Here is a 14,345-nt window from a genome sequence, read left to right as displayed (position 1 = left end):
AATATATTCTGATAAATTCGTGTTACGCGTATAGATATTTTTTTTCTGGGTGTACCGATTTATTGGAGGATCAATTGAATCCCAGTCAAATAATAATGTAGGATACATATTTCAGGATTTCTTATGGATAATTGGATCAGATGCCTAATTTCAATTTCCGCAAGATATCTGAACCAGTTGATGAAATATGACTAAAATAAGCAGCCTCGTTTATTTTCTAAAATTTTTTTGGAATGAAAGCCGAGCTACTTTGACAGGACTGAGATTTTACTACAGAAATTTTGCAAAACTATGTAGAGAATTCAGAAAGCTTTCCAAAATTTTCTCGGGTCAAATCTCACTCTTCTCCGCAAGGGTAAATCAGTTTTCACTCCAAAAAAAAGGGACATTTCACTCGAAAAAATCTTTCTACAAATTACAACTGTACTGAGAGAAAACAGTTGTTGAATCAACCAAATATGCGATCACTGGCGGCGAAATAAATATTTATTTGTGTCAATTCAATATCTGTCGGTCTAAGAAAATGTGCAGCTGGACTATTTAAATCAACTAAACATTTCGATAAACCAACAGACGTTGAATTGAGACAAAGAAATATTCATTTCATCGCCCATGAGCGCACATTTAGTTGATTCAACGACTTTTTTCTCTCAGTGTGGCCATATCAAATATCGGGCATGAATGGTAAAAGGTACACTGAGAGAAATTTATAGTTCCGATTACCGCTCAGTCCTTAACTGTTCTCATTTCTACCACAATCGATAAATGTAGTTCTAGGTAGAAAATGAAAATTACGGTTTCTCGTAATTCCAACAATGTTAAAAAGAGTTTTTTTTAACGATACCCGTTTTACTGAATTTTTCTAGTTACCGTAACAAATGAAATTTTTCCCAGTGTATCGACATCTAAAATCCTCGTGTCGAATCGTTAACAATTCGAACTTACCAGGGGCGAATAGAAGGCCGAGCTGTCCATCCCGATGCTGGGATAAGGCCCCTGGTCGGTGGTGGAGGGCGTGGGCGTCGGGTAGGAGGAGTACGACGTCGCCGTCGGGGCCAGCCTTGGATAGGCCCCCAGGGCCAGCCGGGCCGCGCTGTCGTATTGACAGGAGCAGACCGTTTGCCCGGTCACGGGGTCCGTCATCATCGGTCGTCCGTTTTCGCAACATCCTGTGCTGGTCCCCGTCGATCCACCGACCGGCGTAGTCGCTCCACCGGTGGTTCCGGGCCCGGCGCCCGTCGTCGTCGTTGCCGTCGATGACGGTGACAGGGCCCCGGGACTCAGGGCCCCGCCTGATGACATCGCTGGCGACGTCGCCGTGGTTGGTTGGCCACCGCTAACCAGAAGCTGAAACGTAAATCGATATTTTATGATAAATATCGTGAGGTAAGGTTTCATTTTTTGCAGTTGGCGGAAAAGTATTGTCGTTATTAGTACATCGTTGATACTGCACATTGCCAAGTTGGCAAAATTAGATTTCTTTGGTTGAATTATACATTTCTCCATTCGCATTGGGTGAAGAAAATATTTTACTAAAACCTATAGAACGAGTTACCATAGAGTAAAAATTAATAGTAACGTGTATTGAATCTTTTCGTTAAAGTTAAAAACATTCATTTTCATTTCGTATACAGTTCTGGATTTTTTTAGTCAAGTATGGTTGTAAACGATGGAATATTCGAGATACGTGCAAAGTAACCACGATCCAAAAATTTCTCTCGATGTTACGTTTTGTAGTTGGAAAACAATTTAGATAATTAAGTTTTTCATATAGTGGACCGGCAATTATGAATTCAAATTTTATTCCTGTCGCGATAATTTAGAAATGACATTTTTCCGAAAAATGTAAAAAACGTTGAATTATAGTGATGAATTTATTTCATTTTTTTTTTTAATACGTATTTTTTTTTTTCGTTTATAGACATTAATTACATCGTGTATCAATTAACACGATAAAAATCATTGCGTAGAAACGAACACATCGATTCGAATAACTTGAAGAAATTCTGAGAAACTCTATCGGTACGATATTTCAAGGCAAATTAGTTATTTTTAGCAAATCGAAATTTAGTATGTGAAAAAAAAAATATTCATGAAACAAGGAAATAGCGATAAATGGATCATTCTACTAAAAAAATCACAGCTCAATGAATTTTCAATTATTACCTGAAAATTAACTGAATAACTCTCAAGACACAGATATTTAAAACAGGAAGATATTTTATTATTTATCTTGGACCACATCAGATTATTACGGATGTTTTTCCTCCGGAATTCACGGCAAAGATGCTGTGTGTTCATTTTGACCCCGTTGTACAGCGTAAGGGTCAACTTGGATCAAGCTGTTACGAAAATTTCATAGCAATACACGACGAAGCACCGCTTGTTAACAAAATCTTCGGGCATCGTTAACTTCAAGTCTGCACGTCGGACCAAGGCAGCAATTACATAACACGGCCTTAAAAAAATCGTATTAAATTCTCCGCGACAAGCTTTGATCAGTCAAATATCTTTGATCACCCGAGCATATATTTCAACTTTTCTAGTTTCGCGCGGATTTTAATCTACCGAAGGTCTGAAATAACGGCTTTTTCTGGGACGGTGCCATATTGTTGTCGGAATAAAAACACAAACGGACCGGCTCGGATAGTTTTGTATTATGTTCCTACGTGGGCATATATATATATATATAACGTACATATAAAAAATTTCAAAGAACAAACAAACAAATGAAAACAGTCACTACAATTTTTTTAAACCTAATTAGTGAAAAAAGAGAGTCAGTTTAACTTGCCAAAGGTGAAACCTGTCGGTTACTTATCGCGATCATAAATTACTTGCAGTAATTTTAAAAATCGTTTGATATTTTTCGCATTTTTATTTCAAGTATAATCTGAATATAGATCAGCACACGTTTGGAGAACAAAATTTATACTGTGGTAAAATTCACAAGGAAGATGATAATTCGTCTTGCGAAAGTTCCACGACAAAAAATGTCGCTACCTACGATGCGTTTCGCACGTGGCAGAAACAGGTCGTCGCGTTGAAATTCGAATAAAAAATAGATCGTCGACGTACGTCAAAGTTGATTGCCCGACGTTGACCGTATTTAATGTCATACAAGAATGAATATTCATGAAAATTATCAGACCTGCACAAATTCTCGGCTGATTAGCCATTTCGCAAGCGTATAATACTGGTTCATTTTATTTCTCTTCTATTAATTTAATTATCCCCGATACCAAACGAACGTTATAACGAGATATCGGCAATCTTCGATCTTATCCGATACTCAAATTTATTCGAATAAGTAACGGTGATAAAAATGTAATGATTTTTTCACGACCAGCGCCGAATTGCTCTGATATGTTAATGATGCAAAACGAGCTTCACCGTGAGCTCCAATAATGATTTTCGCGAAAATGTCGAACCTCGAATCGCGGCAACAACCATGCGTAGAATAATAGCAGGAGAATGTCGCGTACGATGCGCATAACCTTACGTGTCCAACTAGATATGTGAAATGGCAAAAAGTGGCTCGTTAAATACGAATAAGTGGCTGTAATCGGTCTTGCGAGTATCTGTCTGTAAAACCGGCACTCGACAATGAAGACGTACGCTCCTGCAATCCTAGGAGAGAAGGTACTCGGGGGTACTGATTTGCCTGCCCTACACCCTACGCCCTGCACAACCTGTGCCTCGTCCGAATAGATAACACTTAATTGTACCGTATCAGCGAGGCTCGGAACCTGCCACACAGTTGTAGGTGAGACGGTAGTTTAACGGCAGTTGTTAATTAGTAGAATGGCAAAAACCGGTACTTCGACGTCTCAGTAATTATTATACCTACGAGGCATGAGCGACAAGCAACGAGGACTTATCTGTTACCGTAACGTCGTTTTCGGATTGTAAGAAAAATGAATCTCCTCGTACCGTGAAGTAGGATCAACGACCAAAGGCTAATGACGTTTCTCCCATGGGACTGATTGTCTCCTTGGATAGGTATTTAAGGTCTCATTCGACGTGTATTCCCAACCAAAAGTTACTCTCGGTGAGAATATCGAACACTTGGCGATGACGTGAATATCTGGAAAAAAATCAAATGTGAGCTAGTTGATGGGATGATTCGTTTTCAATAATAATAATGCCAAAATGTTGTTGAGAAAATATCTAAACAAAATCTTTGCTCAACCAATCTCTGGTAAAATTTGTTTTATCTCATGTAAAATGAATTTAATGACTTTTCTGAATACCTGTCAATGTTTTTTGGAATTTTTTCCCGATCTTGAATAATTTCTTTTTCATAAATTTCCTAACGCTCCATTTATGAAACTATTCGTTCCGTGCCTCTAAAACTTCTCGAGTGTAATGTATAACCATTCACGAAAACCTATCGTAAAAACATTCAGGACTTTTGATCCATATTTCAAAATTGAAATAATTCTCGAAACTGGCATCTAGGTATTCAGAAGAATCAGTGAATTCATTTTATTCAACATAAAACAAATTTCACTACAGATTTGTTGAACAAATTTTTGTTTAAACAATTTACTCTCAACTTTTTGGCATTTTTATTATTTAAAACGAGTTAACTCATCAACTTGGTTATGATTGATTTTTTTCAGAGTTTTTGTCTCATCGCAAAGTGCAAGCATCTCATTTTTTATAGAACTTCGATTCATTGTTTTGCGTTATTGTATTGCAAGAGATTTCCAAATTGTGTTGGTCACGACAATTTCTATCTTTCTTTAAAGAATGCAGGTCTTTTTTTACACTCTTTCTTTATCTCTTGCATGTTCTCGATTCACTTCTAGGTTCGTTTATAGTCTGAAAGCTTCTGTTCTTATTCTTACAAGGATCTCACATTTTTCGTATAGTTGCGAGAAAATAAACTACCCCGTCAACGGCTTATCAGTATTTTTTCGATGATTTATTATCCCTGGAATGGTGAACTTATTTTTTTTTTTCTACCACTTAACTATACATTGGCGCACAAACACGTGTATCCACACGTTCAATCACGACTATCATTGTTATAAATGGTTAAAACAACATCGTTCTTTCTTAACTATCTTTTTTTTTAACGAGGCAAACGATGGCACAATTTAAACATTTTTTAGAATTCGAAAAGTGTAGCATAATTTTACCTCAAGGGGAAAAGAATTGAAAATCGTGAAAATTGACGGAAGATGTGAAATCACCGGTTACAAACGTACAACTCCGGTGTATCATTCTGGCGTTAAGATTGATTAAATTTCGATGTTATCCACTCGTCGAGTGTCTCATATCCTGTATTAAATAAACCCGACACTGCGATATCGTTAAAAATTTACCGCGATATAACTAATCGTGTGAAAACAAGCTAGACGAATGGTTAGTGCAAGGGTTTGAGTGCCACGCTCGAGTGTTATTATTTTCTATACATATATACCGATGTTGCCAGAGGATGCGGAAAAGGACTCGATCCTTTCGGCTTGGTGAAATAAAACAAAAAAAAAAGAAAAATTTAAAAAAAACACGAATAAATGCCTCGACTTTTACGCCCGTGTGTGGCGTGCACATTGGATTCTCACACAGTGCCGCACCCTCGCTTATATTCATGCCGAGAGAGAGAGAGAGACGACTCTGGACCTCTGCAGAGAGTTTCGGGATGGGTCCAGCCGCACACATGCGCAAAGAGGCTCGCTTTCGTCCGTGAATGCGATGCGAATTCGTGGTGTGTCGGTGTATTGAAAGAGGGTACGCTGAGTGTGGGTGAGGCTTTATGCATTCGCGGAGGCCGAGAGTGCTGGAGGGCCAATAGCCACGGTGAATATCAATTTTCGGCGCTTCTGCACCCCGGGGGCGGATAACCCCATTCATTCGGTAACGCGTTGATATGCACGCGTCTTGGCGATGTTGATTATACAACCTGCAGGATGGCCCTTGATCATTGGGCACAAATTCACCCCACTAACAGACTGCGACCGATTATAGTAAGACATTTGGACCAACTTCGCGTGGTGAGCAGATTGGTACACTAATTAATCCTTTCAACCACAGTGGGATACTCAGCGTGCCATTTTAAAGATTTTAACATTCTAGCCTTATCGCAGTTTACTCGCAAATTAGAGTGATCTTCGTTACTTTGTGTGACCTCGGAAACTCTCGAGCAACAAGTTTCGGATTTTTCATAGTTTTTTCGATTTTACATCCGCCATGTTGTATCCGCTATCTTGGATTTAGAAATTATTAGAATTATGTTATGGCTTCGGATTCGCGATCAGCTATCCGAAATACCATCGAGTAACAAAATACAGGCCACACTGAGAAAAATTTTTAGTTCCGGTTACCGTTCAGTCTTTAACTATTTTCAGTTTTTACCACAATCGAAGAATATAGTTCTGGGTAGAAAATGAGAATTAGTTTTCGGGCTGTTACCGGAAAGTCCAGTATCCGTTGCTATTCTTTCTCATTACGATCACTGTTGTTATATTTTCTTGTAATCGTTGCGAAAATTTAATGCTTGTGCGACGATAAATTGACGTTGAAGCCTTATTCAACTAAAAAAGTAGAGTAAACCTCAGAAACTGATTTTGCGTTGCAATAACCAAAAAAGGATCGACGATAGCGCAAAATGGTTTCCCGTACCTCGTTCTTCGTAATCCCAACGATATTCAGTTTTTTTAACGATGCCTGTTTTACTGAATTTTTCTAGTTACTATAAAGAATGAAATTTTTCTCAATGCAAAATATTGAGTTGAAAAATATGTGATTGAAAAGGTTAAACACTCGGCGTTAAGTGCACGGGTTTTGTTTCGCCCAGCCGGGTAATTAACCCGCTATTATTATACATCTCGCATTGTAAGCTCTCGGAGTAACGAGATCGAAAACCTCCGGATTGTATGCTACTCGATTTATAAAGCCGTCCTTTCATCTCTCCAAACTCCTCTCGGTTTCGTTCAAACTGCAAATATCAGTGTAACTCGAGCTAATCCCACACCGCCAATGTTTACTCAACAATTACTCGCTGAATCAGATTAACCGACTGCGAGTATGCGTGCGAAGAGTAAAACCTCGGTTGGACGGAAGGACTGCAACCTCCGAATTTTATCAATGCGCAGTTCTTTTTAACAGAGCCAATTTTTCCGATCAATTCCGTATTAGAAATTTTCTGATCATGCCTAGTATTTCAGTATCAAGAATATTTTGTCTGAAAATTAGAACAGCAAACTACCGAGAAAAATGCGTTAACCAATACGGCGGCTGGCTGTAACAGCTCGAGTCAAAAGCACGACAAAGATAATAATACTATTGCCATTAGTTGACAAGATGATATAATATGTGGTTGAAAATGCGTAAATGACGAATTAAAAATAGGTGAAACTGGATGTAAGATCCTGTGGAATACTATCGACTGATTTAGGACCGACTGTACCGGACGTTTCGACTTCGTCTCTAACGCGAAACGAGGAGGGATTGATTTTTTGGCAAGAAATTTTCTCGCGTGTCTGAAAGTTCTTCGTTAGAGGAAAAGTGGGCGATTCGCAGCAGGCAGTGACCGCAAGATCGTGGGCGATTTGACGCGAATAATTAACGAATCATTTTTCAGGCGTGTGATACGAATCGCTCGATGTGGGCAGGGCGAATTAAACGAGAGCAAATCCGCTTCGAGTTGGAATGATTGCGAAATTAACCTGGCTGCGTGGCAGATATAATCAGCGGTAATTTGGTTAGATCCATCCAGTATAAAATTGAAATCCAGTATATAAAATGCCATTTCTGTTTCCATCGTGCAAAGAAATTGAAAGGATACGTATTCGTATATTTGAGCATCATCTGCACTCTTGAACGTGTCGACAAATTTCGGATACGACTGTGCGGACGATTTGCGGATACTTGAAACGAAGCGGAGTGACTGCCTCGTTTTATTTCAAATTCTATTGCCGGGAAACCGGTTGAAACGATTCAATTAATTCGCATTTACTATTCAAATATGTATATTCACTTCGTATTATACCCAATTAAACTAAGTTCAATCGTAAATTGGCAACGTTTATTGCACGCTGTATCATCCACGTGCATAATCACACTTGAAATAAACATGTACGATGACCATTACAAAAGGTTATCGTCGAGCCATCGGAAATTAGACGTGGACCTCGTCGATGTCCGAACAGTACAATTAACTCGAAGTATTGAACTGATTTCAAGTATAACGTTAAAAATAGTTCCGAAATATACGTATTGAGAATCATTAAGAGAGTCAATTTAATTTTCTGATAATATAAACCGTAGGCGTATTTTTCAGGACAAGTTACGGAAATTGATTCAACATTACGTTGGGTACTTGCTCCCGGCTCTCAGGCGAAAACGAGCAAAATAAAAAAGAGAAACGATAAATTTTTGCAAAACGTGAATTTAATTTCAATTCCTCGAAACAGAAGTAACATTATTTCAGAACGGGTATTCAATTACAATATCATTTGGCTTGTTCGGGTTTAAGATGATGCAGATTCTAAACACACATCAAGAGTTCATTCCAGTAGCTACGTTCCTAGTCACGAATATGACAAATCGTTTCTCAGATTTCTCACCGCGCTTTGAACTGACGGATATAACGAAGGGTTTTGTCAGTCAAGAAAGAGAGGTTGTATGTAAGTCAGGGTGGCTTTTGGTTACGAAAGGTGGGAACTACGAGTATTAATAAAAATAAAACAAACAGCCGGGATCGTTGCACGGGGGCGAATTGTTGGGTAGGAACTTTTTCCAAAGCACAAAGCGCCTGCGCCCGCCGCTCACCCCCCTCTCATCCTTTCGCCTCCAGCCAGCGTGCTCGGCAAATGCCACTTTTACACCCTGACCGTGGCGCTGGCACACCGGGTCGTGCACTTTCAGTTTAGAGAACTTTTCCACCGCCCGCTGTACGTCCGCGAACAATAAGAGCAAAGTTTGGGGTGCAATATCAACTTTTCGTAAGCGCGATGGCGCTCAAACATACCGTGTACATGTATATACTATATATATATATATGTATATATACATATTGTGTACACGTATCCACACTACCTGAACACACGCGTAAGATGGTGAAAATTTTCCCGCAAAGTTAGGTTCTGTAATGTAATGCAAACGCGTACGGACGGAACGTTTGCAGAAAAATTACACGTGGCAAGTATTGCAAGTTTAATAGATAATTCTAGAAAACACTTGCTTTTTATTTCGGACACTCGACTTGCGGTCAACGACGATAGGAAGTGAACCTTGTGACTATCGTTATCGTATACGCACCTGCGTCATTTGAAAATTAATCGATCTAGGCAGGTGGATAGAGTATAATTTTAATTACACGGCTAGGCTCAATTTCGAATCGTTAAACGGAATATTTGAACTCGCAAAAAGCCACCAAATTTTCTTTTGCCCTGCTCGCGCGGTTTTCTAACATTATTGAAAATAATCGATTCTTGATTTATTGCTCATGTACGAAACGAAATCAAGATTCCCGCGAAATTCGTAATACACGGAAAAACGGCGAGTAGTATCGATCGTCGCGACGCGGCGTGATCAGATTATCAACAAAACCGACGTCCAGGTGAACAGAGGTGCGTGCTTGAAACGTATATCACGTATATAGGTGGATATACAGATAAACTGCACCTATCCAACCGTGTAGTTATGGGTATACAATATGATCAGATATCCATAGCGACGGTTTCGGATTAATTTTTTCGTCTCGCAAATCACGCCAGATAAATTTTTCCTTCCCCTCATTTCTACGAATACAGTAACGTCACACTGAGTCCGAGTATCACGCGATGGTCGACGGACACTCATCGTCAGACGTGGCGAAACGTTATCGCCAAATTGATCATTGGAGCCGAGGTTCGGCGATCTCAGAGAACGGCCGACGCTTGGAGACGGAGATGAATCTAAAAATGATTGGCCTACTTTACGTTTTCGCCATTAAAGCTCGGAACGAAATTTACACCGTAGTTCCACCAGCGACGGCCGACGGTTCAAAGGGACAGGTGAGTGGAAGTAAAATGCGAACCGTCAGAAAAACTATTCGAATGACGATTCGCGGGTGAAGTTATCAGGTGTATCGAATATTTCAAGAACCCTTCGTCGGGTATAAGGTATGTATTTTTCAGATGAAAAAATTTTACCATCAGTCCAATTACGTGCACAATTTTATTTCGACAATTTGAATCACAATTGGCGTGCTGGCCGGTACGTTTCAAGTTTTCTGAGTGTGTAGCAGCAAAGTAGAGAGAGAGAGAGAGAGAGAGAGAGAAAAAGAGAAAGAGAGAGAGAGGTAAATGTACATGTGCAATTTGTGTTTACCTGCGAGGCCGACGGATATGAGTATCCGAATTGCGCGTAGGCGGACATAATCGTTGCACGTACAACCGGCAGCAGGTAAGGTTACAATTAGTCCGAATTATTTATAACTCGATGATTTTGAACTACACAATTATTATTATTATTTATTTATTTTTTATATACAACGATATAAAAAATATGATCTTTCCACCTGCACGCACTAATCACACTGTCACAATGCCGGAGAGTACCGTCTTCTCGTCGAAACGACGTACCGATCGGACGAACAAATAATAAAATAATAACAACGACGGATAACAATACGACGTAACAATAAAAAGGAGGAATCCGTCCTCCTTAATTCCAACTGGCAGTAGTCGAGCACTGCAGGCTGCAGGTGAATCGAATAGCCGTTTCCAAGACTATAACCGTGGCTGTTCGTCGCTGAGATGATGTTTTCCGTTGGGCGGCCACATGCTGGTAGGCCGAGGCGAGGCCCCCCTTCACCTACGAAATTACAGTCCGTCTTCGAACCATCGATCGTGTTGTAGGTACGTTTTATCACTTTAGTCCGAGCGGTGGAACAACTAGACCCGCACAACGATGAACGCACGTTTCAGGGAACACAAGGGGTTGGTGTAGACGAGGCAACGAGTGGTGGGGAAAGAGAGAGAAAAAAAAAAAAAAAAAAGTCGAACCGTCAAAACGATCGCCGAGTTCCATACGCGGCGGTTGTCGTTGCGTCGGATGAACGGGGAGCGCCGCGGTACAACGATGATGACAAAAACGAGGGAGGAAAAATAAAAAAGAAATTTACAAAATGAAAAAAAAAAAAACAAAACAACTCGCGAAAACAAAGGAAGGTGTAAAAACGTGGAGGAACTAACTAGGATATTCACTGGCTCGTGGGACGGACAGTACGGACAATCGGACAGACGTGTAACAAGCGATTAGTTATAGACAGATAGAGTTCGTTCGTTCGTTCCGTCCCCTGCTCTCAAAGCCCTCCAGCCTGCGACTGACTCGCTTCCACCCACACCACTTCATCCGCTGCCACTCCACCACCACGTCCTGATCCCCCCTCTGGCGACGAAACTCGAAAGCACCGGCCCCTTCCCGGGCGAAACGGGCGTGGCCGATCCGCGTCGGCCAATCGGCGGTCGAGCGCGCGGTCACGTGGTGCGCAGTGGGGGCGGAGCCGCGCCGCGTGATTGGATGAGAGCCTTACTCTGTGGGCGTGGCGCACGGAGGCCACGCCCGCGGAAAACGGCACCTTCTTTTCTCTCCCTCTTTCTCGGCCAAGGCGGCCAAGGCGCACGGCTTCGTCGAAGCGAAGATCGGCGACCGTGGCTCTCCGTAAAACGACGACCCGCACACCCCGCGCGGTGTGCGACGGCCCCTTCACTCCATCCACTTCACTCGACAGTAAACATCAACGGCAAACAAGGAGAAACGAGAATGTTTACGCGAGTCGACTCTTGTCAACTCGACGGCAAAGGACTTGAATCTCTGCCGTTTTCCTTTCTTTCCTATATGTACCATTCATCCTAACTCACTATTTTTTCTCGCACCGCCGCACGGATGCTGATGCTCTCTCCCTCCCCCTACCTACCTAGACAGATCCCGCGGCCCGACCGATTCACTCAAAAATACCCATTTCTTTCGGCACGACATCGGTTTTCGTATACACATCGCATATATCTACTCACGAACCTTCAACAGACCAGCATCCCGATCTGAGCCTGGACTCCGAGGAACATTTCTCCTCCAATTTTGAGTTGAAAATATGAAGAAAGAAGAAAGCTTCCAACCGACCGGTTTCGAAGGTGTCCAAATTTAGAAAAACCTTCCGCGATACCGTCGCGATTCGCCGATCGCAGATCAGTAGTGAAAAAAAAAATAAAAAAACACCACCGACGACCCAATTCCAGACTCCTCGATCAGCGCGACGGTGACCGTCGCTCAACGTCACGCACGCGATATGAACAGCCGAGTTGCTTCGAGTTTGAAACTCGAGTAAGGCGACGGTGTATTTTTGACTTCTAGAACAATCTGGGGACTTGATTAAGACTTGTATCGTTCGCGGGTCATAGAAACGGCGTCTTTGCCGTCTTTGAAGGAGTTTTATAATAATTAACGTTTTTTTTTTCGCGTAAAGAGGCGGGGAGGGGGAGGTAATCAGTATAATTGGAACGTGAGTTTCCAGCGCAGGTAGGTAACAACGAGCGATACCGCGTACCCCCCGCACCTTTGCCCAACCACAAATCCAGATATTATGTTATTGCCATGGTTATTAAGTCGCCTGGCTCACTCTCATGCGGCGGTGATCAATCTCAATTCATAAATTGGGGTATAATTCTCCCCTTGTGTATTATACACACCCCCTTCGCCTCCTCTTTCCCCCCACATCGCGGTTGTAGCGCCCAATGCTTCAGCGCACTTTCGGGTTGCCCGGCACCCCCGTTTCACCTCGCAACCAACCACCGCCATTCGATTCCGGCTACCCACGATAACAAAAGTTCCCGTGTTACGAGCCTCGTACCTTCGGCCCATGACGGCACGAGCGTTAACGACGCGCCTAGGATGATGGCTGGCACTTTGTTACCGCACTAGTTTCACCTTATTAACGACTGCATGCACAGGTTCCCAATGGGCAACCCCTTCCTTTCCGCACGCATTTCGCTGCGAGTCCCCGTCTTGTTACAGGTCTCTGGTACCTATACCTCGCAGGTTTTCATGTAGCTTACAGCACGTATCTGTCTATCCGCGAATCATATCTCATGGAAATTCATTCTATAATCATAGCTGCAGGTAGTCTGGGCATTAAACGAGCGTTCGTATTGTGTGTACCTACGTATAACCTCTAATTAACGATGTACCACGTAATTGCGAGCACTTATCTTGAATTTCTTAGTCGGCTAATCGGGTACACCTGTTTGTACGCTGTGCAAGCTGGCGTCGGGTATACCTGCTTGCGTATTTAAACGCTCGTGCAAAAATAGTTATGGCAGAATTAAGTGGCACCGCGGTTGAGATTGGAATACACATACGTGTGGTACGTGTACGTGTGCGTACACATGTCTCTCGACATTAAAACCCTATCAATTATTTTTTCCATTTTTCACCAGCCTCCCACTTTTTCGGTATCTTCTTCTTTTTCCGCTCTTTCCTACGCTCAACCTTCCGTCAGATCAAGAGGCCGTCCTCGTCCCGTCTCGGTGTAAATCTTGAAATAAACTCAACTTTACGAACTCGTATAAAGTAAACGAAGTGGGTCATAAACCTAGGGGAATTAGGTACTTTTTCTGTTCAGTTTATTTTCCTATATTTTCCATCCCGGATAGTAATATACTTAACGTGTTCGCCCGCGGGCAAGCGGACATGCTTAAAGAGAGGATACGACTCCTGCCTTCCTTTTGATTTACCATCGTTGCGAGTATACGCGCCGTCGCAGCTTATATTTGTCACTGTACACACTTAAGAATACCCACAGCTTGCATTTGCGTTTACGAACCGTAATCATCGAACGAAAACTCTTCAGGCCCCCCTGAACCGACCATCAATCTCTGATCATTGACAAATTATACCCACGCCACAAGCAGCAATTAGCGTGGATCGATATAACAATGCACCGACGATCATCGAAGTGCATAAATTGGATGAATTGATCGAGTTCGACGGACAAAATTCAACGCTTCGCAATAAACACGCTAATCGAAGCCACTTTTCCAGTAAACATCACACTGAGAAAAATTTCATTTGACACAGTAACTAGAAAAATCCAGTAAAACAGGTATCGTTAAAAAAACTGTTTGAATATTGTTGGAATTACGAAAAACGAGGTACGCCTAACCATTTTGTGCTATCGTCGATCCTTTTTTGGTAATTGCAACAGTTTGTTCGGTCGACTCTACTTTTTTAGTTAAACAAGCCTTTAACGTCAATTTATTCGTGTACAAGCATTAAGATTTCGCCACAGTTACAAGAAAATATAGCAACAGTGATCGTAATGAGAAAGAATAGCAACCGATACTAGAATTTCC

At 41.7% G+C, this 14,345-nt stretch overlaps 1 protein-coding gene across 6 annotated transcripts in view; it reads right to left on the bottom strand.

Moving 5' to 3' along the window:
* LOC124298790 (homeobox protein araucan) overlaps positions 1-14,345 on the bottom strand; it is a 67,645-nt gene that overhangs the window by 26,189 nt on the left and 27,111 nt on the right. For 3 of the 6 annotated variants that reach the window (XM_046751281.1, XM_046751282.1, XM_046751283.1), the window contains exon 2: positions 946-1,347. In XM_046751281.1, the coding sequence (XP_046607237.1) occupies positions 946-1,347 (402 nt within the window). Of the gene's footprint in view, positions 1-945; positions 1,348-3,933; positions 4,088-10,323; positions 11,309-14,345 lie in introns of those variants that run through there. The other 3 variants (XM_046751284.1, XM_046751286.1, XM_046751285.1) reach the window with 2 other exon arrangements.

This window comes from Neodiprion virginianus, chromosome 2 (assembly GCF_021901495.1).
Source record: "Neodiprion virginianus isolate iyNeoVirg1 chromosome 2, iyNeoVirg1.1, whole genome shotgun sequence".
In the NCBI taxonomy this organism is placed as follows: domain Eukaryota; kingdom Metazoa; phylum Arthropoda; class Insecta; order Hymenoptera; family Diprionidae; genus Neodiprion; species Neodiprion virginianus.
The sequence above is the reverse complement of the archived record's forward strand: the minus strand, read 5'-3'. Positions and strand labels throughout refer to the sequence as shown.